The sequence below is a fragment of the Rhagoletis zephyria genome, unplaced genomic scaffold (genome assembly GCF_001687245.7).
Source record: "Rhagoletis zephyria isolate East Lansing unplaced genomic scaffold, Rhagoletis_zephyria_1.1 Rzeph_scaffold_00184, whole genome shotgun sequence".
Taxonomy (NCBI): Eukaryota; Metazoa; Arthropoda; class Insecta; order Diptera; family Tephritidae; genus Rhagoletis; species Rhagoletis zephyria.
In genome coordinates, this window is record NW_016157268.1 from 365,139 (window position 1) to 392,014 (window position 26,876).

The 26,876-nt window shown below is 34.9% G+C and overlaps 2 protein-coding genes across 2 annotated transcripts; both read right to left on the bottom strand.

Moving 5' to 3' along the window:
- Positions 1-1,568: 1,568 nt before the first annotated feature.
- LOC108357954 (probable cytochrome P450 304a1) lies at positions 1,569-6,375 on the bottom strand. The gene is made up of 5 exons (XM_017609046.1): positions 6,282-6,375; positions 5,943-6,194; positions 2,093-2,961; positions 1,879-2,023; positions 1,569-1,814 (listed from the first exon to the last, which is right to left on the bottom strand). The coding sequence occupies exons 1-5, from the start codon at positions 6,373-6,375 to the stop codon at positions 1,630-1,632; spliced, it is 1,545 nt and encodes a 514-aa protein (XP_017464535.1). The 3' UTR covers positions 1,569-1,629.
- An 11,403-nt stretch (positions 6,376-17,778) lies between these two features.
- On the bottom strand, positions 17,779-21,159 carry LOC108357955 (probable cytochrome P450 304a1). The gene is made up of 5 exons (XM_017609047.1): positions 20,827-21,159; positions 20,466-20,717; positions 18,570-19,438; positions 18,345-18,489; positions 17,779-18,276 (listed from the first exon to the last, which is right to left on the bottom strand). Exons 1-5 carry the CDS (start codon positions 20,918-20,920, stop codon positions 18,092-18,094), a joined length of 1,545 nt encoding a protein of 514 aa, XP_017464536.1. The 5' UTR covers positions 20,921-21,159; the 3' UTR covers positions 17,779-18,091.
- Positions 21,160-26,876: the final 5,717 nt, after the last annotated feature.

Consider the following 26,876-nt stretch of genomic DNA (forward strand, 5'->3'; position numbering starts at 1 on the left):
TACCTTTCCGATGCAAAAAGAATTATCGAAATCGGTTGACGTGGTCCAAAGTTATGCGGTAACATACATAAAAAAAAAAAAAAAAAAATATTCCGACGAACTGATAACCCCTCCTCCTTTTTTGGAAGTCGGTTAAAAAGTGACGTCCAATTTAAATATGGAGCGTTTGAAACTTTTATATTAACAGGAATACGGGCTTTTTCCTCGCTATAATCACTTTTTTAAAGGTGCAATAGGCAAAAAAGGCAAATATCTTAAAAATGCCAAAAAAGGCTACATCAAATGTGTATATATAGAATCCGGGAAAGCTAAATCGTGGACAATCTTAATCGAATATACTCTATCTCTTTAGCAGAAAAAGGGCAATTTCCATAAAATCCATTCCCTGATTATTAAACAAGAGTGTGATCCTTTAGCAACGTGCGTATGTGAAAAAAAAAAAACATTAATTTCTGCCCACCCATTCCGACATAATAAGCGTAACAAAAGCGCACATACGTATGAGTAGTTCCCTTGTAAATTGCGCTATGTAAAATTTTTTAGATTTTTAGTTTTTAGTGGGTAACGTACCAGTATTTACCGTGGCATTCAGTAAGCAGTCTCTAGTCACTAATCTCAGTCAGTCACACATCTCAGTCTCAAAATAAAGTCCCTAATTTGTCAGCTGGCTAAGAGCACGGCACAAAAATAAAAACATGGAGGAAAAGTCAACTGCTTTCCATTTTATAAAAAAATGCGAAAATTAAGCGAGGAAATTTGTTCAACAACAATTTCATTAGGAAATAAACCAAAATGCTTTATTATCATACAAATCCATTGAGAAAAGAAATTTATTTTTTTGTTTTTTAATAATTAAAATCTAAAGATTATTTAAAATAAATTAAACTAATAAAAAACGAAAAAAATACTTAATTAAAAAAAAAATCCTCTAATCCCGAGAGGGACATGAACCTGAACTCGGCCGGCAGCCTAATCCTTTGACCACTAGGCAATTGCGACTCTTTGAGCGGCGCTGGCAAAAGGCATACATAAACACTATCAGTTGACTGTATGTGCTTGCTTTCACCACACATTTTTGATGAACTTTTTGTGACTCTTTCCTACTGAATACATACCCAAATCATCTCAAGTCACAAAAATAGTCACTAATTACTAATCTCAAATTTAGTGACTTGAGATGATACAGAATTACTGAATCCCAGGGTTAAAGTACTTTCATGTCCATTAACAACACAGTACGAAATCTTTCTACATTCTGAAAAAAAATAGGATGAAATGTTAACTACTCTTGCAAAAGTCGTTCTTATACTTATTTATAATCATTTAAAAGTCTCCATCTTTTGATGAACTTAAAAAACTGTTTTAGGTCATATAGACTCTTAATGTTATGTTGTGTCATGTTATGTGATAATGTTATTAGGCTTTTATTTATCCAAAATTTGAGGTAATAAAAAAAGATTAATTTTATATGTTTTTTGTTGTCCTAGTAGTCGTTTTTTTAATTTCTGGCTTATTATTATAAAATCACATAACGCTGTTTGCAAGTGGACTACTCATATACATGTATGTAAATAAACATGTAGGAAATCCAGCCTTTTTTAATAATATCAAAACAAATATGTATGCGTGTTAGTCCCTTTCCTCCAATTGCAGCCAAAAGTCAGGCGGAGTAATGATCAAACCCCCTAAATTTTTCGACAAATCGGGCAAGGAATCTGCTGGACCTAATGTAAAATTGAAATTTTGGCAAATTGCGGTGGTTAAAAGAAAGAGCATATTTCGTGCAAAAGTCTCTCCCGCGCAAAGTCGTTTTCCTATAAATAATAAAATAAAAATGTTATTCCTGAACTTTTAGTAGTGTTTTGTGCAACAAGTTACCTGCGCCGAACGGAAGTGATACGTCCTTTTTCAGCGAAAGCTTTCCATTTTCATCTAAAAAGCGTTCCGGTCTAAAGTTTTGTGGATCGCCCCAGATGCGTTCATCAGCATGATATGCATACAAACTCGGTATCACAATAGTGTGCTAAATTCAAAACAAAAAATGCTTCTTATTTTCTCTTTTACAATTTTTTTACGGATAAATTTTAAGTACCTTTGGAATTTTGTATCCCAGCAACTCTGTGTCTTCTAGCGCTCTGTGCGGGACATCTGACGGCACTAAAGTCTCAATTCTCAGACCTTCTCGAATAGCAGCATCTGTGTAGTGTAAATATTTACGATCTTCAAGCGTCGGCAGTCGACATCTTCCAACAACCTCATCTATTTCGGACTGTATGCGTTTCATTGCTTCTGGATTCAAAATAAGGTGCTGTATTAAAAATGTCATTTGAACGCCGATTGCTGTAAATGCAGGGAAAGCAAAGTCCACCAGGCCCAATATAAACTGTGTGCGATAGTAAACATCCGTCTGACCTTGATCATGCTCCATTCTCATCTGTTTAATATACAAATCTAGAAAATTTCTCTCACTGCACTCATCATAGGTGGCAATGTGATGATCTACGATTTTTTCAAAATGCTCAAAAAGAGCTTTATTCGCCTCTGTTAGTACATCATATGCGCTCCATTTAGGAAACACATATCGTATCCAAGGCATGATGCTCAGCATTTTACCATAATCATCACCGTTCCGTTGAAATTGCATTCCCATTTTGATGAGGTGCAACACCTCGGCCTGTTCTGAGCGCGGCTGGCGTTCATGCATCATGACATGTAAAAAGCAATTGTAGGTAAATGGACTAAAGATGTTTGGCACACAAACTCTATAACCGCCAGGTTTGGATAATTCATGCTCATGCTGATAACGTGGTCCATTGCGTATGAGATCTAAGAGATCAGTTACCTCTTCTTGTATGACTGATTCGAGTTCAAGAAAACGACGACCGAATCCAAAATCACGAAGGTATCGTAAAATAAAGCGACGTTGCTCCTTCCACACAGGACCTTCGCGGAAAAAAATACCTACGAAGCAGAAAATAAATAAGTCGAAATTATGCATATAAACTCTTGGCAAAAAACAATATATAATAGTGGTCCCCGCTTCAATCACCCACCCTTAATTGATTTCCCCGCTTATTTGAATCAGCTGCGTGGTCCAGGAAATATTGCACACAAAATACATTTAAATAAGCATGTAATAATATAAATAAAAAAATGTTAAATAAAGTTTTAAGTTCAACTAACCGGGGACTACTGTATTACATATTGGTTTACTTTAAAGTACAGAAGTTTTACATATTTATATGTGTATACATATTCACATATCGACGGTACTTTGGCAAAACCTCGTAACTCAGAACTCACTACTACTTCGTATCTCGTAAAATTATTCAAAATAGTCCTTAAAATACTGCGATTCATTATATTATTCTTAATTAACTAAAAAGTAGTTAACCTTTAATATTCAGTAAAAAAAGTTATTAAAAATCATTTTCTGTTATTAATAGAGCGTTTTTTTAGAGAGTGTTTTTTGACTGTTTTGAGATACCAGGTTTTGCCAAAGTACCGTCGATATATAGTATATGTACATATGTACATATTGAGTCATGTGTAGAATATTAAGACCACCAAGCAAAATCATGCTTTGAATTGTCAGGACACACAATCTATATATAGGGGGCTTATATTCAATACCCTCTATCTGCAATTTTCACCAAAAGTACTTTGTGATGTTAGAACTCATCTGTAACTTACCTGTCATCACTGATGCTAATTATGTCAAGCGTTATACAAGATCAGCATTAATATCACGATGACAGTTAAGTCTTAGGTGGAATTTTATATCAGAATCTCATTTTTAAATTTAAATTTAAAAATTAATTAGATACCGACAACATGAGAGAGTTCCTTTCACTCATTTGTAATATATTTTTTTCAACTTTCTGAGTAAGGTTGCCACCTGTGTATAAATTGAATTTTGGCATTTCAACACCATGCGGGTATTGCTATAATATTTGAATTCAAATATGTTCTTTGTAATTGTTATAGTGTTTTCTAATTTTATAATATTGATATTTTGAGCTTCATTATAAGAACAAGATACTTAAACAAGTATAGCACCTAAGATTTGTGATTTTTCGCCTTTTTCGAAAACCATGTTTCGAGTTATTCGAAAAATGGAGACTTGAAAAGGCCTGATCCATTTTATAGTTAAGAAAAAAATAGATAAATCGACTTTATTGTACACATTTTCTCTACAGTAACACTTATTGTTGGAAAACAGTAAACTGTAGCTTATTAGGGGGGTACAATCCACAGATATAGATGATGTTAGACTACGACATTAGGTCTATTGTGCCCTCAGGGCTCATCATAACACAACGTTCAGCCCTAGTGCTCTAATGAATCCAACTAGTTTCGAGGGAGGTAGAGAGCGAATATGCGTAGCCTCTGGACGGTTTACTCGATATTAGAAAAAAATCAGAATTTAAAGAAAGACGTGTAAAAAAGGCTTGGAAAACCCGAGTAAATATCCCTCATACCTCACAGTCCAAAACTACACAGTTTTGCGAGTGGATATAAACAAATAACGAAACATAGCTGTACACTTTGTTTTAGAGAAATATCGTTCATTAAAAAAGTGAAAAGTAGTATGATTTAATACTGAATTAAAATTTTTCAGTTTAAAAGAAGTATAACCCGAGACGAAAATCTCATAATAGAACAACTTTATAGAAAATAGATGTAATTAAAATTGATTTATTGTGGAACGATTTTTCGCGATCCCTCGTCAAATTAAAAATGACATTGAAAAATGGCACTGAAAATTCACAACGCTAAAAACGGTTTCTTTTCAAACCAAATTTGAACAAACAAGCAAAGTGAAATTTAAAAAATTACTGTTATTGATCACAGAAGCTTTTCATTTCAAGTTGTCGCTTGCCTAATTATGGACTTTTTGTTGTCGTAATATTTTGTACATGATTGCATATTCTTGAACTATATTATTATGTATGCATTTTTAATCGCTAAAAATATTCGCGATTGTCTTATTATTTTTGCCGTGATCGTTTTTCAAGTATGTACAAATAATTCCAGTGACATTGTTACTCAGTGGAAATGTACTTTAGACCTAGTGCATCTCAACAAAAGATTTAATTTTCTTCCACAATCCCTATAAATACATACATATGTAATATGTATACATATGTACAAGTATATACTTTTAAATGCTTAATCCTGATAAGCACCTCGGTTTTTTAAGAATATTTCGCCGCCTTAGTTGGAGATCGCCCTATCTCAGCTGCCGCTTCGAAAACGCCATATTCCAATATGACATCGGTTCGAAATGTGTTTCGCAAACCCAATTGCTGCGAACGGCGACGAATCGACATTTCACGGTCTTCAGCAACACTCTCAGAAACAGACGCAATATTCTCTTCTGTACGCACTGTACGCATTCGTGTGGTTGGTTTAATGTCCAATAAAGTAAACTGAGTGCGAAACTTGGTCACAATCGCATTAATTGTTTGCTCACTTGGTCGATTATGTAGACCATAAATCGGACGTAAAGCGAACCGAACACTGATTTTGGTAATAAAATTCAATGATTTGCAAGCGTTGCTCGTTAGTAAGTCTATTCATGATGAAATGTCAAAGCATACTGAGCATCTTTCTCTTTGACACCATGTCTGAAATCCCACGTGATCTGTCAAATACTAATGAATGAAAATCCTAACCTCAAAAAAATCACCCGTTACATTCAATATATCGGCAGCTGAAATTGCCATTTGCTGAGATAGGTCGTTTTCGAAACGGCAGGGCGATCTTCCAATCAGGCGTTGGCTTACAGTTAAAAAAAAATAATTTTAATTAATTAAAGAGTTATTTTGCACGAACTTTTTAGGAATAATTTTTTTGCTTTCGAATTCGAGTATTTATAAGGACGTTTCATTTCTAAAAAAACACAAATTTTTCAAAAAATACTATTTCACCAATTTTACCTAATAATTCATCTTCAGGTGCACGCATTTGTGCCAAAAATATAGGCGGACGTCCATCGAATTCCCTTCTATTCAATATTTCTTTGACACCCTCAGCACTGTGCACTGCAACCACTGGAAAGGGTCCAACATGAAAACCCACAATATCCGATTTATACCATTTGCTAAATTTCAGTACACCTTTATGCAAATATTTTTTATTAGCCAGCATCATGAATAAATAGCTTCCGAAGAGCGGTAATCGTGGCGGTCCTTGAAGTAAAATGTTGCAAAAAAGAGCAAATTCATTTATAAATCACTTTAAAAACGACGTAAATAAGGGATTAAATAAATGCTAACCAGGCGGAAATCCTTCAGGACGACTAACTGCATAACGATATGATAAATATACGCAAATCACTGCGCAAATGCAGAAAAGAATTCCCGTTAACATTTTTTTCTTCAATTTAATAGCTCGATAATTACTGTGGACCAACGGAAGTTGAAGAACAACTGATTGGTAGCTATTGTCACTACTTGGTTTTTGTGCGCAACGCACGACAAATTTTTACTAAATAAAGAAACCGATCGCTGAACGATCGCCATTCTTCCAGAGCGTATCGTGATATATATATACATACATATGTACATTAGACTGGATCACTGCCCATACAAAAAAATATCGGTACCGTGTTTCCATTTGAATTATTAAATCTATTATATTTTAAGACTTTCACCAAAATATTTCGGAAAAGTATTAAGATTTACGGGAGCTGGACTGATTTGAAAAACCTCCAAAATTTCAGTTTTTTATGAATGAAAATTGTTAATTAAATATCTTTTTGAAAAAATACCCTCAAAGGGCAAAACGGTCTAAGCTTAAAAAATTTTCATAAATAATTTTAAAAAATTTGCATAAATTATTTTAAAAAAAATTTCAACGGAATCGTAATGGGATATTAGATGCTATTTTTTAACTTTTTTCAAAGAGTGGTATAAGAAAAACTTGAATAACTGAACCTAAACTATTCCGATTTCCGAGTTATCATTGGAAAGGTATTTTCTTTTTATTTCCTTGCTAATAAACTCATTCAAATGATGAAAGAGAAAAGTAGGATGAACTAGCGTAATTCCAAGTTGAATTAAGATATGTTGGTATTTGAAAAAAAAATATTGGAACGTGAATGAGTTTTTTTTACATAGAAATAAAAATAGTGGGAAAGTACCTTTCTACTGAGACCCCATAAGTTTAAATAAAAACAGTTTTGGCCCAGTTATTCAAATTTTCGTAAATCAGTCTTTGAAAAAGGTTAAAAACACCATCAAAAATCTAATTATTACGATTCCGTTGAAAAGATTTTTAAATATTTTTATGCAGATTTTTTAAGCTTAATCAGTTTTGTCATCTGAGGAGATTTTTTTCAAAAAGTTCCTTAAGAAACTATTTTTACTCATAAAAAACTCCATTTTTGGAGGTATTTTCAAATCGCTCCAGCTCACGTAAATCTTAATATTTTTCCGAAACATGTTGATGGACGTCTTCAAATATAATAAATTTTGTAATCTCGGCGAAAAAACCGCAACTTTTTGGTGATGCAGTCGAATGTAATACGTACGTATACCCGAAGCTGCATATTCTTTTTAAATAGAGAAAAAGGCGAATGTTTAAAATTTGGCTATTAATCAGGTGATAGCAAGCAAAAGGCACTTTCATCGAGGGGCATGACCGCTGCTATGAGTTTACGCGAATACGAATTTGTCTAGATGGCGAGATTATAGCGAATAATTTAAACCAGTGATTCCCAAAGTGAAAAAAATATGGGAGTCCACGAGTTGTAACTGGGGGTCCACGAAAATTTATCGACAGTAAAGAATCAAAATGGTTGCTTGATATCCTCTTTATTTGGCTTTAATTTTTTTGAGTGGTATGTATGTCATGTCACTTATGTCTTCATACGTAGGAAAGCCTTAAAGGCCACCTTCATGTTGTCAATGTTGGCAGAGATTTGAGCACTTGTGTATTTTCAATGCTATAGGATAGTACGCCACCATTACCTTTGTTGAAGAGGTTCTATAATGTGGAGTTCCCTAAAGCTGAGTGCCGGTTTAATTCCAGCACTGTGCCCGGGCTCACATAATGTCGAGTCTTTACTGATGGCTCCACAACTGGGGATAAGCTTCACTTATATCTTGGGGAATGTACCCCAGGCTTACAGGCTGAGGTATTTGCTTTCCTCAAAGCTAAGACCTACGTGGTGTAAAATAGGTAGAGGGGAAGGAGTTTACATAAATGAAGTGACAGCCAGGCTGCACTTAAGACATTGGCCAGCCCTCTATCTAAGTACTTCCTCACTAGTTCGGCATTGCAAGTCTCAACTTATGTTATTATTTTAGTTGGTAAACATAACGAGCTTGCTTTACTCTGGGTATCAGGTCACTCGGTAGTTGGTAATAAGATATCTAACCGGTTGCCCAGAACTGGCTCAAACCAGGCATTCTCATCACTTTAAAACTCGGAGTGATAAAAATAAAAATGATGCCATCAACACAAATAAACTATTTTACCAATAGGCCACATACAAATTCTTGAGTGAGCCAAACAAGTGAGGAGGGAGGTTTTGCTAAAGAGAATGTAAATAACGCTAGCGCTCGGAGTTCTCTTAAAATATAACTCCTCAGAGCGAGAGAGCACTTTGATCGCTTTACGAGCTCTGCTTTAATAAAGAGAACACGATAAAATATTTATTTTTACTTTTGCCTCTTCGAATTTAGTTTTGGAACTCACCCGCGATGCAAGTTTACATCGTTAGATCTAGTCTTCAAATTTTTTGATGAGCTTTGGGAATATGTTAGACATGTAGCAGTTGGGGGTCCACCGAAACCAGTAAGGGTTTGAAAAGGGTCTACGGGGAAAAAAAGTTTGGGAGCCTCTGGTTTAAACGATTAAAATATTTACATATATGAGTGAATGTTTATACGTACATTGTATGTATATGCATATGTATTAAGACAATATGCATTGCTTTGTTATTCATTTGTTTGGTCGCAACCCATGATTCAATTATTAAAGGTTTTGTAAGTAGCTTTTTTCTAAAATTTAACACTCACACCCACAGGGATATTTATTGGAAGCAAGAGGAAATAATTTCTATTCGAACGCCTAACACTTTTATAGGTACTCGAACAAATTTACTATCGATTCGAACTACAGAGTAGAGCTCCAGATACCCGGGTATCGAGCAATGCGAGTAGCTCGATACTCGCTCGAAACTCGTTCATTGCTCAACTGCTCAAATGTTGGTTACAAATTTTCGAGTTTTTGAACATTTCAGCTGCTTTCTAATTCATGTTAAATAAATTATATTATTAAATACCGATGAAACAATCTTTGCATTATATATCAATAATTCGAAAAATTTAAAAAGTTGCTACCAAAAATGTCAATACAATAAAAAAAACATTGCTCAAATCATGATACAAAAATAGAAGGTAGTTTCATTTATTGACATTCGTTGTTGTTGCCGACCACTTGACTTTTAATAAGTTTATGACATTTCATTAAAATCATGCTACCAGATTCACTAGCAGAAAAATTTTTGTTTCTTGAAAAAGTAAAAAAAAAAAAAATAAGTTAGTGAAGTTGGATGAAAATATTAAAAAGTCTTGCGCGTTTTCAAACTGTCAGAATTCGGTACACCTGAGAAAAGATTCGAAAAATTGCTGACACAAAATATTTTTAAACCGCTAACCGATGTACCGTTATCCGTGGAAGAGGGTGGAGATCGAGTTAAAATGATGCCATGCAACTTGTAACAGTACCAATTTTGTATTCTCGGAATTTTCTGATAAAGATGTGGCGCTGCTCAAAAATATATGTATACGCATAAATATAAGCAAGAAACCAGGTATTTCTGACAAGAATTATCCACATAAGATGAAAACTACTGCAGTTTCATTTTAGAAAGTTTTTGTTTTTAGAAAAATGCATAAGTAAGACAGTTTGGTTTGATACACCTGTGCAAACGTTCGAAAATAAAGTTTTTTGCTTTGCCGAGGATAGAGTACGTAATACGATTTAATGCAGTTTGATTGCGTTTTTTATAATTAATTGCGTTTTTTATAATTAATTTATTTCGATTGCTTAGACTAGAAACGTAACCTAATGACGAGTATATCAGCGCGGTGGATGAATGACTAACTGAGAAGTGTTTAATGTCAGTGTCAGTGTTGCCAGAACTGTTTGGGGTGACCGGTTAGATTGGACAAAAAAACGGCTAAAAACGGCTAAAATGTTTAAACTAGAATTAAATTTTTTTAATACATAAATTAAAATTAGAAAGACTAGTAAATCCATTAAATATTTTTTTGGTTAACAAAGATTATTCCTAGCTAAGCTGTACACCACTTTATTTTTGTTTAACAAAGGAAACTGTCGTTATACGTAGCTAAGCTTTACATCAGAAGTCATGTTTGTATTACTTAAATATAAAAACAGAGATAAATTACAAACTTAAGGCATTTTCTTTTCTATTAAACAATTTTGCCTTCTTATAAATATTGTAACATTTGCAGTAGGTTGCTTTTTGTCCCGCAAAATGACTATATTAGCAAAAAGTATGGCACTTTTGCTTAGCGGAGGGCAATATATTGAGAAATGAACACGTAAAGTTGTGAAAGGGCTGAGGAAAACAGAGCAACATTATTTCGAGAAAAGAAAACGCCACGATACAAACACAGAAGGTAGTTTAATTAATTAACATTCGTTGTTGTTGCCGAACTTTTAACAAGTTTATGACATTTAACTAAAATCATGCCACCAGATTCACTAGTAGACAAAATTTTGATTCTTGTAAAAGTAAAAAAAATTAAGTTAGTGAAGTTGGATGAAAATATTAAAAGTGTTGCGCGTTTCCAAACTGTCAGAATTCGGTACACCTGAGAAAAGATTCGAAAAATTGCTGACACAAAATATTTTTAAACCGCTAACCGATGTACCGTTATCCGTGGAAGAGGGTGGAGATCGAGTTAAAATGATGCCATGCAACTTGTAACAGTACCAATTTTGTATTCTCGGAATTTTCTGATAAAGATGTGGCGCTGCTCAAAAATATATGTATANATTCGCATTCGCAACTGCGGAGCTTCCGCATTAATTTTAACATTCGCATTCGCTTTCGCATTCGCAATAATCAATGCGGAGCTTTTGCGAATGCGTATGTTGTGCAAGTGCACCGATAAAACGTATATATGGCAAACAAAATGACAAATTGTAGCCAATTTTTTGCCTGTGGTCGTGGGAGTATTTGTGTAACAAAACTGGTCATATTGGATAAAAATTATTATTATTTATTCTTATTATTATTTCTTAAGCTATATAACTGAGCTATCAATGGGCAGTCATGCAAGTTCCAACTTCTACTTGACCTTTGACGTACGTAAAAGGGAACCTAGCCTTTTTAACAATATTTTTTGTTTTCTCTTCTTTCAATACCTGCATTGGTTTCTTTCTTTAATATTATTTTTTTGGACCAATCTTAAAAAAACTACTAGACACAAAAGAAGAAGGTGTGCACTGTAATTCTTAACCAAATTTTTGTGATTTGCTTTTGATGTTACATATATTCGTTTCAATAATTTCAAATGGGGCTCTTTGGGGAATTTATTTTTAGCAAAAAATTAAAGAACAGTAATTTTGGTTACTTGCCGGGCAATATTTTTTTCGGATGGATATATACTGTCCCTTCTTTGCTATTTAAAGTCAAAGAGTAAGCTCCCTCAATAGGGATTTCCAGCAGAAATGATCAACGACTGGCTATAAAGAGGGGCGATGCTCAAATAATTAAAAAACTATAGGTCTGACCTTTAATAAGATAAGAATTACGTAACTATCTGAGATTCAAATGCTTTTAAAAAACGGAGTGCTTTTTAAAAAAATAACAGTGTTCTTATCCGATTCCGCTGACAGCCACGACTTTGAAAACTGAATTTTGTTCAAAATTTTCATTCCAGGAAAACAATAATTTATTTTCCATATCCACCTATTTAGCTCGCTATAGGCACGGATTGTTCAAACCAGTCGCAGAAGAAAGTATTAAAAATTAACTACAAAAACTAAAATCGAAAAACGCTGATGAAGTTACAGATTCCCCAAATTCTGAAACAGCCAAAGGAATGACAATGGAGAACTATTTTTAAAAAGCTTTAGAAAAACCTGATACATCTGGTTTGGCTTTGTAAGCGCTGTTTAAACAACGATCTCGCCATTATGCTAGATTCTAATTGTTTCTTAAAAATACTTGCATCATCCGCGGACGTTAGCTTTTAGATATTCGCATCCGCATTCGCATCCGCGGATGTCTAAAATTCCACATTCGCAACATCCCTAATTTGTTTTAGAGCGACTTGTAAAGCGTTACTCTATTGATACAAAAATAAGTACTTACCAGAAGAGAAAGTTTTTTCTAGGTTTTTACAACTGCCTACAAATGCGGGCGTATGCCGACGATATCGACATCGGTAAAAAAAGGACTACGTCTGTTCTGCCTTCTCGGAATTAGGTAGAGAAGCAAAGCAACTGGGCCCGGTGGTTGAACGACGACAATTAACTTGTGTCATCACAAAAATAGTCAGAACATAAGCATCTTGGCACTCACGTCACGTTTTAAAAGGTAAACGACTTCGTTTATTTGGGAACCAGTATTAACACCAATAATAATGTCATCCTTGAAATGCAACGGATAATCACTCTTGCCAATAAGTGCTACTAAGTTAAGAAGTTAAGTCCTCTTTCGTCGTACAAAATCACACATCTGGTGAAGCGGCTCTTGGAGTTTTCGAGAAAGACGCTGCGTTGGCCATGGCTAACACCGCAGACGATTTAACGATGAGCCAAGGGTGTAGCCAGGTAGGGGCAGGGGGGCAAATATCCAAAATTAATATGCGCAATCGAATTCGTAATTAATTTTTTTTTATGTAAAATAACGGTTAAAATGGTTTTAGGGGAGGGATAATTGTATATCTTAAATACGTTTCGGTGGAGAAATCATTTAAAACCATTTTAATTATTATTTTACATACAAAAATTTTAACTTTAAGATTTTACGACGGTTAACGCGTCTTGTGAATCCCCTAATTTTGTATGGAAGTAAATGCGTAACACTGTTAGCAAAAAAAAAAAAAAATGCCAAAAAGCAAACCGATTTGTTAGCAGCTTCAAACTTGCACTTTATTATACTAAAATATAATGGACTATAGAACTACATACCAAAAGTTATTCTAAAAATTATGTTTATACATGTTGAAAATTTTGATGCTTTCTTGTATTTTTCGCATGTTCATACATATTTATGTAGTCTGAAATCTATTACCTTGTTTATGCCGACACATAAAGCGCTTTTATCCACTTCTTTGTGGTTCAAAACGGATGCATAAACCAAATTTCAAAAGATTATTGACTCGAATTTGATTTCAAATCGGTTTTTTATTTCTTACATCAGTTAGAAAACAGATATAAACACAGCACTGGTTTTCCTTCTACAGCCCGTTTTAAATTTGAATTGGTATTAAAATAAATTTGAATTGTTGTTCGCTTCCATTTCGGTCAATCACTCAAATCAATTATTAAAGAAATATCGAAATAAAACAACAAATTTTGTATTCTTATGAATACGGTTTCAGCGAGTGCGCTGTAAAGGCATTGGTATAAACGCTTGAAAGAAATATGTGTTGAGTCATATTTGTTTTTTGAAAATGCGGTTCTTGCGTAGGTATAAACAAGGTATACATACATTAATATGGCCTTTTTTATACTCTTATAAAAAATTAATGAACCTTAAACAAAGAAAAACGAACGAAAAAATAGTCAAACTGAACAAAATGTCTTATTTATAATATTTTGGGCATAGGTGTACATGTGAAAGTGTTTCTGTATGTACATAAATACTTACGTACAAAAATAAATACGAATTTTTCGGCAGTTAAAAAATTCTCTCTGGGAACCAATTAACCATGTAAGAATATTTGTATTCAAACGTATGATGGTTTATTTTTTAGGAGACTATCGATGACTATCAATAGCTTTTTAAAACTGTCAAATACTATCGATGGTGCCACTATCACGCGAATTACGCTTCCAAGTTTTGAATCATATCTGGATGTTCGATGACCACTTTTGCTTCACATAACCCCAGAGAAAAAAAGTTAAAGTTTGGGCGGAGCCGAACATTAAACACCCGGCGCAAGTATTAAATATAGTTTTTCACCTTTCCGAAAACTACCGCTACATGGTAAGCAGGGGTGGTTTTACCCCTATTTCAAACATCTTCGAAAGGACGTTCATTTAGAAGGTATCGCGCCCATTTCCCAAAATTCCATAACAGTGTTACTTCTTTTTAATGGTCTGTTGTTAGTATAAATTTTGAGTAAATTAGAGTCCTTAAAATTCAAATTATCGAAGTTTCAAGCATTTCTAAAATTTACCGTTATATAAAAAGTGGGCGTAGAATAAGAATATGTATACGAAATTTCTTGAGAATTAAAATAGAAAAAAAAAATTTTGGATTCACAAGGACAAATAGGTCATTTTTAAGCTAATAAAGGTAGAAGGACAAAATTCGAGGATGTTATCGAGTTTATATAAATCCTTAACATATAATTTTTTCATAAACAAATATTTCAAAATTTCAAGGATATTCAAGTATAAAATTTTAAAAGGACATTTACAATACTCACCAATCCTCATGCACCAAAAAATTGAACCTGTTCAAATTATACGGAATTTTCTATTTAATTTGATATCCATGTTTTTTCTCTAAGCAGATTTCACTGAATTTTTTAAATCATGTTTGAATTACTGACGTCTAAATGTATGTATAATGAGCTTAACATTTATAAAAAAGTATTATTTATTAAATGAAAAAGAAATATAGCCATCACTGGTCAACAAAAGGAGTTTCTGTTATTGCCACCAGAGCAAATTACAAATCCCGAAAATCACAGGATTCTTGGCAAATAATAAAAGCCGGGATTCCGGGATCCCGGGATTAACATTCGTAGTGTATCCCCGTTTCTGCCCAAATTAATATGTAGGTATATTTTGGCTAAATAGGAGACAAATCAATGTTCAAAACAGCTTTTGAGTTTAAAACAGGGATGGTAATCATTATAAGTTAAAAAATATAAATCAACATTTAATTATTATTTTCTGATTTTTATTTTTTTTTTTTAAGAATAAATAATATTATTTATTAATTTTTACCTTTTTACTCGAAAGTAATTATTAGGGATGTGCCGGGTATCCGGTAGATATCCGGAATCCGGCCTTTCTTCTGTTATCCTACTATCTGGCCGGATACTGGCTTAAATCCGGCCGGATTTCCGGATTTCAATTATAGGAGATTCAATTTAAAAAGCTTGTTCAGAATTTTTTCTTTTAAATTTTTATAATCAAATTCGTTAGTACCTAATTAGTGATTAAGAGTTAAATATTTATATGTTTTTCATTATGAAAAGAAGCATTTCCGCAACCGGTCAAGCAAGAACCTATTTCTATTTTCAACATAAATGCTACTCGATGCATTAAACAGTCTTTTTGAGTTCACTGAGGAAGGTGGTTCGCAGAGATACCTCATGGGCAAAGTAAACAAATTTGGAAATTCTTTGCGACTAGGGTTCAATCGATACCACTAAGGTATCACTCTAATGAGTACTTCTACCCTAAAGTCTGAAAGTATCGATACCCACTCAGTATCGGCAAAGTATCGAGTACTTACTTGAATTGTTTTCATCTTGTCTTTTGAGAGATACTTCCCTTTTTTCGTTGAAAAGGTCGTATGATTACGTCTTATCATGATTTAAAAAATTGTATGTCAAAATCAAATAAAAAGCCAAAAAAGTTGCAGGTATAGAAAACGTTTATATTTAAGTTATTTAGTAAGAATACATAATTAGTTATTAATATTTGTGGCATTTTACCAAGGAACAGTATTGGTTATAATTTTATCAGTTATATGAGTGTATAGATCACCCAATATGGATAAGTTTCGGATTTTTAATTTTGTTTTTACCAACTACCCAGTTTTTAGATTTATTGATGTCAGGGCGAAAGCGAGTTTGGAAACGTTTATCACAAAATATTGCAACAATGAAGCCTTAGGCACTCCGCACATACGCGCCTGATCTTAGTGGAGTAATCGTTTCGACATGCCGAATGCATAACGACTCGACTTCTGCATGCTACCGCACCCTGCATAAACCCTTGTCATTAATTTTTAATTATTTTCTGTTGAAATGACAAATAATTTTTATTTACAACACAGAAAAGTAAACAAATGGCGATTTAAAAATAGAAGGCGTTTTACAATGTTGGGCGCTTCGATTCATAAATTTTTTATGATTAGGCGAAAACATGATTATGAATTGTAATGTACAGAGCATCATTCAAATACATGTGTTGTGTAAATTTGTATCAGACATACATACATACTTCCCAGCCACTTTACAATAGGGCTGCCATAATCTGCTTCCCTGCATGCTTCCTAGAAAGGTTTTTCCTATTTACACTTTACGCGAATGTACTTAAATAAATGTTTTTATTACTTAGCATTACAAATAGGCATTTAAAGTATAAATAAAACTTTTTGATATGAACCATAAATAAATTCCTTAAAGAAGTATGATTTTTATGAATTAAGAAAAAATTTTAAAAGAACTTCTTCAGAAGGCGTCCTACAAAAGCCCTTCTGAAAGCTCTTTTTTGAGTAGCGAAAGCAGAGGCCCTTCAATTTGTGCCACTCCATACACAAAATTAAGGAAAAAGGAAAGAAAGGCCTTTTTGATAAGAGTTTAGCTCCTGAAATTACCTGGGTAGTACTTATATATGACCCTTCAGCCTTGTACCTGTTCAGGAACTTGCACTTTTTTTGCATTTGCCTAAAAAAATGAGATTTTAACTAAATAAACCAAACAGAAAGAAGGTAAGCTCATCAGATATTCAACATGTTAGAAAAAACGTTTCGTTATCAATTTGACAGAAATCTTAATCTTTTTTTTCATAGCAGAATTTGCTAAAAATTAGAGGAGCGTCAGCATTCACCATCACTAAAACCAGGACAATTTAAGTGTGGACCAGGACACCAGGATAATTTGTCTAAATCAGGACAAATCCTGGAAAACCCGGACGTCTGGCAGCCCTACTTTACAAAGTGAGTTAAGTAACGGGTGATTTTTTTGAGGTTAGGATTTTCATGCATTAGTATTTGACAGATCACGTGGGATTTCAGACATGGTGTCAAAGAGAAAGATGCTCAGTATGCTTTGACATTTCATCATGAATAGACTTACTAACGAGCAACGCTTGCAAATCATTGAATTTTATTACCAAAATCAGTGTTCGGTTCGAAATGTGTTTCGCAAACCCAATTGCTGCGAACGGCGACGAATCGACATTTCACGGTCTTCAGCAACACTCTCAGAAACAGACGCAATATTCTCTTCTGTACGCACTGTACGCATTCGTGTGGTTGGTTTAATGTCCAATAAAGTAAACTGAGTGCGAAACTTGGTCACAATCGCATTAATTGTTTGCTCACTTGGTCGATTATGTAGACCATAAATCGGACGTAAAGCGAACCGAACACTGATTTTGGTAATAAAATTCAATGATTTGCAAGCGTTGCTCGTTAGTAAGTCTATTCATGATGAAATGTCAAAGCATACTGAGCATCTTTCTCTTTGACACCATGTCTGAAATCCCACGTGATCTGTCAAATACTAATGCATGAAAATCCTAACCTCAAAAAAATCACCCGTTAGAATGCCGAGCAGTCGATCGGAGTAGTTCGGTGCTTGGAAATAACTTCGGCGTTTGTTCATTTTGTGCTTTACTAGTACTAAAAAATGCTTGGTACTAAAAAATGAAAGAAAACATGGCTCACCTCGCAAGGTGCTTACCTATTTTCCCAGTGGATACCTAAAAAATGTTTAATTTAAATCTAAAAAATAATGATTATTTTCCATCCCTGGTTCAAAAAAGCAGGAATACACTTTCAGTGTCCAAATTAAATAAATACGGAGGATGAATGTAGTATGCATATGTATATGCATGTATGTATATATATATATAGATATATGTCAATAACAAAATCTATTTAATCCATTTAATTTAAAAAGCACTATTTTCTTTCCTCTACTTGCACCCAAAAGTCTAGTGGCGATGTAGAGAGACCGTTTAAATTTTTTGATAAATCAGGCAATTTATCACTAGGAGCCAAAATAAAGTTGAAATTTTGGCACAGTGCTGTCACGATTAGGAACATAATATTTCGAGCAAAAGTTTCGCCGGCACAAAGACGCTTCCCTAATAAAAATAAAGATCATATAAGTTTTACTATTTTGTTAAAATAAACGTATTTCATAATGACTAACCAGCACCAAACGGCATTGTAATATCCTTTATCAAACATAGTTTCCCATTGTCATCCAAGAAACGCTCAGGTCTGAAATTTTCTGGATCACCCCATACGCGTGGATCCGAATGAAAAGCATAAAGTCCCGGTATCACAACTGTATCCTTGAATAATATATTCAAAAATATGTTTCATTTTGCAATTAAATATCTTAGTAATTCGAAAAACCTGAACAAATCACTACCTTTGGTATTTTAAATCCCATCAACTCAGTTTCCTCTAGTGCTCTGTGTGGGAAATCAGATGGCACCAAAGTTTCAATGCGCATACCCTCGCGCAGCGTAGCCTCAGTATAATGTAAATATTGCCGATCTTCCAACGTTGGTAGTCGTCCTCTTCCCACCACAGAATCTATTTCAGCTTGCACGCGTTTCAATACTTCTGGATAGTGCAAGAAATATTGTATGAGGAATCCCATTTGTGCACCGGTAGCTGAGAAGGTGGGGAAAGAAAAGTCTACCAAATCCATGATGAACTGCTCACGATTGTAGCAATCTGAGCGTCCTTCAGCATTTTCCAGTTTCATTTGTTTAATATACAAATCAACGAAATTTCGCTCAAATGATTCATCATAGGTACGCAGGTGGTAATCGACGATCTTCTCAAAATGATTGTACACGAAAACATTTGCTTCCATAAGCGCTTCGTAAGAGCTTGCCTTCGGAAAGACATGACGTATCCATGGCATAATACTCAACATTTTACCATAATCATCTGCTTTGCGTTGAAATTGCATACCCATCTTGACCAAATGCAACAACACTGCTTGCTCTGAGCGTGTGCGCCGCTCATTCAGAAGAATGTGAAAGAATGAATTGGCTACAAGGGGGTTCAACACATTTGGTATATAAATTCTATAGCCGCCAGGCTTGGACAGCTCATGCTCGTGCGGATAGCGTGGTCCATTTCGTATAAGATCCAAAAGATCAGTGACTTCCTCTTGCATGACAAACTCCAGCTCAGAAAAACGGCGTCCGAACCCAAAATCACGAAGAAAACGTACAATAAAACGACGTTGTTCTTTCCAGACGGGACCATCTCGAAAGAAAATGCCTAAATTATGGAATAGAAACGTGTAAATTGTAATTGTATGTGTTTTTAATACCCAATATTATATTTTGGTGGCTCTTGTTAGCAGGGAACGGGTTTCTGCTGAAAAGATGGAGTATATTAGATTAAGAATGTCCTCGATTTAGCTTTCCCTGATTCCTTTGATGTTGCCTTTATGCCTTTTTTAAGATATTTGCCTTTTTGCCTTTTATACCTTTAATTGTGAAAGGCAAGGAAAAAGACCTTATTCCTGATAATATGAAAGTTTCAAACGTTCTATATATTTAAATTGTGCGCCACTTGTATCAACCCAGGTCGAGCGCACGTTTGGTATATTCAAGGCTTTTTTTTCTTCGCGAAAATCTAATGAAAATGCTGCCAGAAAACTTTAAAGTGCATCTTGTGGTTCAATGTTACTACGACTATAGAGATGGAAGTTTTGTGAGTCAAAAAACATTTCTAAAATAAATAAATTGTTTGATTATTTTTCGGTGTTTGTCCTTTTTGGTGCCTTATTTTGCATTTTTTGCGTGTTCTAGTCTCTTTTCTTGTCTATCTTGAATTTTTTGTAGGTTTTTAGGTCCGTTCCCTGCTTATTAGACTCACGTGGGGGCAGAGCTATGGAAAAAAAAATTACAACGGCTGCAACATATTAATAGCAGAGCTCTGAATTTAAAATTATTCTAAAAAATATGCGCGATCCGCTAAAATTCTCAAATAAGTGGCAAATGAAAAAAAAACTAAAGGTGTGTATCGGAATCAGCGCACCGAAAATCCTGACGAGATTGTGCTTATTTGAGATTCCTGTTTTCCAAATTTGCCTTAATGTTTTCACAAAATTTCAGTATTATCCAGGAGTTTATTATTTATTATTAGTTATTATCTTTAAAAATTACAGATAGTGGTAACCTTACCAATATGTTGAGAACCAAAATACTCAAAGGCACAAAAACAAGTTCATCTTTTCAATTACATAATATTTATAACTAAACGCCACAATCTTGCTCCTTTTTAACTTTAATAAACTTACCAAAAAATTCATGACTTGGCGTTCGCATTGCACCGATATATAGCTTACAGCGTCCATCAAATTCTTTTCTATTCAAAACTTCTTTGACACCTTCGGCATTATGCACCGCCACTACTGGAAGGCTGCCAACATGAAAGCCCACTATATCCGATTTATACCATTTGCTAAATTTCAGTACTCCTTTATGTAAATATTTAGCATTCGCCAACATCATTAATAAATAACTGCCGAAAAGCGGTATGCGGGGAGGTCCTTTGATTCGAATACAAAACAGGAAACCAAAAATACATTTAAATTACCATTGAATTGAAACTAAATAAATGTAAATTTTATTGCCAATTATTTATTTCACAAAACACACCCGGTGGAAATCCTTCCGGACGACCCACAGCATAACGATAGGAAAAATATAGGCAAATCACTGCAGAAATACACAACAAAATTTCTGTTAACATTTCAAATAATTGTAAAATTGTAGCACGTTGAACGATTAAGTGCTGATAACAGACTAAGCTACAATTAGCTGTATAAATGTGCTTTTGCTTGCCATGTGAGTGCGAAAGCGTAAATATTACAAATATTAATTTAAAACCGAATAAAAAATAATTACTATAATCTCTTTTTAATTGATTGCTGATTTAATCAAAGAAGTCAAGAATCTGTGTTGACTGATGTTACAACAATGCTATATGTGATTGACAGCAAAAATAATATAAAAGAGTATTTTTTTCTAATTGACACCTAATATATTGAACACTTAGAAAACGATCTATTTAATTGATTGACGTTACTTCGTTTTAACTATGATTCAAATAGATTTCCTTTCATTTGTAATCGAGACGCCATTAAAAGCTTCTTGCTTGTTTCCATCAATGAAATCTTACTTGCGCTGTAACATGGCTGGTTCTTATGTACATACATACATATGCATGCATTTATCAACTTAGCCCATCCAGGTTGCTGTTGAGAACCTCGATGCTTTAATTTGCCATAGATTTTGCCAAAAGTTCCAAGGACTAAACAAAATTTTTACTTACAAATTTTAATGAGATTGGTGGCGAAAAAAATTGTACGCCGAAGTAGTAGATAAGTGCCATTTGGTTTATGGTTTATGGAATAACTCGAATTAATATGTTAGACCCAACCGAGGTAGGCAACTCATTTTTGAGAATTATGCGATTTCGCCCGAAATTTCGTAAAACTCCATACCCATAGATATCTCCTTATGTACAATAAATTGTATGTATGTATTTTAATATTTTGCTTGTCTTTATGTTTATTTTATTTTTAAATGTAATTCATCTAATGTATTCATAAACCAAATCAAACTTTTATAAAGTTAGTTAACAAATAAATAATAAACAAGTAAGAAAGTCTAAGTTCGGGCGGAGTCGAACATTAAATACCCGGCGCAAGTATTAAATATATGTTTTTTCACCTTTCCGAAACCTTCCGCTAGATGGTAAGCCGGGGTGTATCAATTTTGAGTAAATTAGCGTCCTTCAATTTCGAAATATTGAAGTTTCAAGCATTTCTGAAATTTACCGTTATATNGTAGGCGTGGTTATTGAGCGATTTTAAAAATTTTCGGCCATTTCGTATGTTGTGCGAAGGCCAACAACTGTGCCAAGTTTGTAGGAAATTAGTGCAGCGGTTACCAAGATATACACATGTAACCATAAGTGGGCGTGGCTACGCCCATTTTCCAAAAATGTATAATATTCTTATTTTTCGTCTAAAAATTATTGTAAATATCAATTTTGAGTGAATTATCTTCAGTAGTTACTAAAATATCGCAGTTTTCGTATTTCTGGAAATTACCGTTATATGGGAAGTGGGCGTGGTTAAAGTCCGATTTCGCCCATTTTCAATACCAACCTACCTTGGATTAAGGGAAACCTACATACCAAATTTCGTTGAGATATCTCAATTTTTGCTCGAGTTATCGTGTACACGGACAGACGGACAGACGGACGGACAGACAGACATGGCTTAATCGATTTCTTTTTTCATCCTGATCATTTATGTATACATTTGTCTATATCTATCTCGATTCGTTTTGGCTGTTACAAACAACCGTTATGTGAACAAAATTAATATACCCTTGTGCATAAGTGCGCTCGGGTATAAAAATGTATATATAATATTAACATACATACAGTGGTCGAAAAACTTTAGCCGCACCAAATTTCGACAAATTTTCATGATTATTATTTTTTTTTTTGTTATTTAAATTGAGTTGTGTTTTATACAAATATAGTTCATTGTTTAACAACAACCGTATAATGCCAAGTTTCACATTATTTAAAAAAAAATCTAGAAACGTTCGCAAAAATTAAAATTGAACGAGCTACAAAACTGCATTTTCAAAGTATCTCTAAAAAATCGAATTAAAAAGCTCGAAATTCTTACGAAAGATTGTTGTATTTGTTTTTTTGAATATTGCACACGATGTTGTAACGATGTGAACTCATATGCCCCTAGCATGGTATTCGTGTTCCTCATTAAAGCTGGATACCTGCAAAGAAGGTACTCTACGTTCGTCTTCGTTTCTGTAGCTTCTACAAAAGTCCATGTTGGCGATACCCAGCCTTCTGGCATGTGTGCTGACCTCTCAATGCCAAGTATTTAAAAATTGTTATTATCCTCGCAACGTCAGGTCTGGGGTTTTTAATGAATTCTGTGTTCTCTTAGAGGTTTACACATGCCACATGAGTTTGCATATAGGCAACTATGCATTCCATTTTGAAGCCATCGGTGTACAGATGATGTATCCAGGCGGAGTACATCATATCAGTCGACTCTCGATGGGAGAATGATCCCGAAAGTTCTGTGAAGTCCTATTCAGATCTTGTCGGAAGCCAATGTCATCGTAGGTGGCTATTGAGATTGTCCTGAGCCTTGTACATAGCAGATACTGATGCGGTCTGCATTATGTGAAGGTTTACAGGAAATAGGTTTGTAGTACATTGAGAGAAAGTTCTCATTTCCCAATGCATGCGGCCCTCTGAACTCTGCCAAATTTTACGTTATTATGCTGCTTCCGTGTGGCAGCTGTGAGTGAATAGTTAGAGGTGCGTAGTACTTCTACCGTTTAGCCATACAATTGGAGAGACAAATCCACCCTGAGTCGCAGCCCAACTTACTCCTCTTCAGTCTGCATCTACCCAATTCAACTGCAATCGTTACACTGCGCACATTGCCACAACTCAGGAGTTTTGGAAAGCTTCTACGCGAACATTTTTAAAGGCTCCTTTTTATGTAGCGGAAGGCTGCTACGGTGTACTGCTTAAATTCTGGTGAGCTTTAAAAACTGTTCTAACGACTTCATGAGGCGCCGTCTCGATGGATCGTCCACGTCAATATGTATGCGGTGCATCAGGCATACAATCGCCGTGGAAAATCTGCCGGAAGTGAGCGTCAAGAACCCTCTCGATAGTTTTCAGAGCAAAGGAAGTTAAGCTGATTGGGCGAACATCTTTATACTAGACGTGCCATCGCCTTCCAGGATTTAGGATGAAAACTATTTTCACTCGCCTCGTGTCAATAGAACATGGTTGAGGGCTATGCATACTCTGAGAATTGATAAAAGCTAGGGCATGACAACGTCTTCTACAGCTTGTAGCATGATCGGGAGAACACCGTTTGGTCCCGGTATTTCGTAAGACTATGTTCAAACAGGCACCTAATTTCAGCAATCTAATATTCCAGTTATTCATACTTGCACTGCTATACCATTTTTACTTAAAAATCAAAACCCGACAGAATTCTACATGTTAAGTGCTATGCGTTGGGTAACCGCTTACACGCAAAGCCCTTTTAACAGATTCTTATGTGACAACTCTCATGCAAAGCTAAGTATGCATAACTGGGCTATAAGCCTTAATTGTTACCCAATTTATCATACAAATATTGAAATTAATAATGGCCAATTAATAATTATTTGGCAATTAATTTGTGTCAGATTCTCTATGCAACCCCTTTGGGTATATCTAATTTTGACTTGGAGGTATGTTTATTGAACAAATAGCAATCTGCTGTTTGTTTCTGGTCCCCTTTTACTGCTAATAATCCATCAGGGATGGGAAATTGAATTATAAAATTGTACCTAATTTACGGAAGACTTTACTCAAAACAAATTGTATTAGGACTTGGCTTCACTTGGCATTTCCAATTGGCATCAGTTGGCACAGAAAAGAAATGAATGGCGTGCTGTTCTGGAATCGCTTAGGCGATTACAGCGCGAATAAAGAAGGATAAGAAGAGAGAACCCGTACGAGTACTGTCGCTCACCCCGGTCGTTGAAACTCTAGCCACAGTCCGCATTCTTCAATATCTCGCTCATTTGTGCCCATGCCGCGACGAAAGAGTAGGACAAGGCGTCCAAGGATCTCTTCTATGAGCGCTTAGGGCGTACATGCGAGCGCTTCCCCGTCATTATATCAAAATCGTACTTGGGGATTTCAATTCCAATGTGGGAATGAAGGGATTTTTGGCGACACTGTCGGAAAATTCAGGCTCCACGACGAAACTAACTGCGGCTGATCGACTTCGCCGGGGCCTGAAACATGGTAGGATGCAGTACTAGGTTCCAGTATTAAAGGTTCCATCGAGCTACATGGCTGTCTCCAGATCAAAAAACCATAAACCAAATCGATCATGTTATGATAGGCAGAGGGTACGCTTCCAGTGTTTTAGACGTATATGCTCCGAGGGCCAAACATCGACTCGGACCACTATCTTCTTGGAGCCAAGAAAACATGCGCGCCCAATGTCGAAAAGCTGCACACACAAAAGACGGCTAATTTTTTCGCCTCTCAATTCTCCCACCTTCTTTCTGAGAGCTCTCATTAAGTACCGTCCCCGAAGAACTACCGGTACGAAGAGGAGTGTCAAGAAGCTGCATACAAAAAAGATGCCACCCATTGTACCACGCTGAGATCGGGTGGAACAACACGAACTATGTGGAACCGATATAAGGAACTGAGCAGGCTAGCCAAAATACGTGACTGCGAAGAGATTGAAATGCTGGCAGACAGGAAAACGACCGAGAATTTTACCAGAGTGTTAAGCGACTTACGGAAAGTTTCAGGACCAGGGCGAACTCTTGTAAGAACAACGATGGCGACCTAGTGACTTCTTCATCCTACTGGATGGTAGCAGCATGGAAAGTTATGAAGAAGTTGAACCCGAACCGCCAGTCAGTGATGACGGAGTCGATGTTCCACCGCCTGACTATGACGAGGTACGAGTAGCAATTATGCGGCTGAAAAATAAAACAAAGCTGTTGGAGGTGACAGCCTGCCAGTCGAGCTATTGAAGCCCGGGGTCGAGAAGCTGTGTGTATCAACTCTTATACAGATAATGGTCAAATGAATGTATGCCCAGGGCAGGAATTTAAATGTGCTCTGCCCAATCTACAAGATGGGCGACCCCGCCATACGTACCAGGGTTGTTGCGAATATTTTTCCGAAATAAAAGTCCTTTCCGCTTAATAAATAAACCGCCTGTCCAAATAAAACCAATTTGGTATCATATGAAAGAGGACTGAAATAGCTTTTAAACAGAAATAGCGAACGACCTCTATTTATATTTTTTTTTATAATTTAATACTAAAGAAATAAATTTACCTGACACAAGATTAGTTTTATGGTAATTAGTTAACATTTGTTATTGAAATATTTTTCAGTATGTGGCTTTCTTCGTTTAGACACTTCAGTTTTAAAGCTATTTAAATCCTTTTTCATTTGATACCAAACTTGTTTAATTTGGATAAGCGGTTTGTTTATTATCCGGAAAGAATTTTTATTTCGGAATAATATTCGCAACAACCCTGATACATACCAACTATCCTTTGCTCTCTCCAGATAATTAAACACTATCTTTAGCATATACCTTCAGCTGATGAATTTGATGCTGTAGCTGAATATTTTTAGATCTCGACACCAGGGTTGCCACTTTGGTGAATTGTTACCAAAATTGGTAGAAAAAAATTGGGTTGGTAAAAAGGTAAATTTTTTCTCATTTTGGTAGGTTTTTGTTGAACTTTTCGTTCCCGATTTATTTTACGTAGTTATCTTTATATTATAAATTTCTGTGCATTCTTTTTATATACCCTGCAAACAATTTTTTCAGAGTATTCTGCATTGTAAATAAATTTTAAAGAATTCGTCAAAACTGAATTCGATTTTTTGACGAATTTTCTAAACTGAAATAAATTACGCACACTTCCATTCTTTTACGAAATTTCGGAAGAAAATCTGTGAAGCAACGAAAATAATGGTGCTATGTGAAGAATATCTTTCAGAATTTTTCCAGAATTTTCATTATTTTTCGTAGAAATTTCTTTACGAGTTCGTGTCAACCACTTCATATAATTTTCTTTGAAAATTCGTAAAAAAAATCTTTACA

Excerpts from the sequence above, each read along its gene's own strand:
- LOC108357954 (XM_017609046.1), bottom strand. The coding sequence starts at position 6,375 with ATGTTAACGGGAATTCTTTTCTGCATTTGCGCAGTGATTTGCGTATAT. Across the intron at positions 2,962-5,942 it reads ACCTGAAGATGAATTATTAG|GTATTTTTTTCCGCGAAGGT; the intron begins GTAAAATTGGTG and ends TCTGCTTCGTAG. Across the intron at positions 1,815-1,878 it reads ATCACTTCCGTTCGGCGCAG|GAAAACGACTTTGCGCGGGA; the intron begins GTAACTTGTTGC and ends TATTATTTATAG.
- LOC108357955 (XM_017609047.1), bottom strand. The coding sequence starts at position 20,920 with ATGTTAACAGAAATTTTGTTGTGTATTTCTGCAGTGATTTGCCTATAT. Across the intron at positions 20,718-20,826 it reads TCCGGAAGGATTTCCACCGG|GACCTCCCCGCATACCGCTT; the intron begins GTGTGTTTTGTG and ends TTCGAATCAAAG. Across the intron at positions 18,277-18,344 it reads TACAATGCCGTTTGGTGCTG|GGAAGCGTCTTTGTGCCGGC; the intron begins GTTAGTCATTAT and ends TATTTTTATTAG.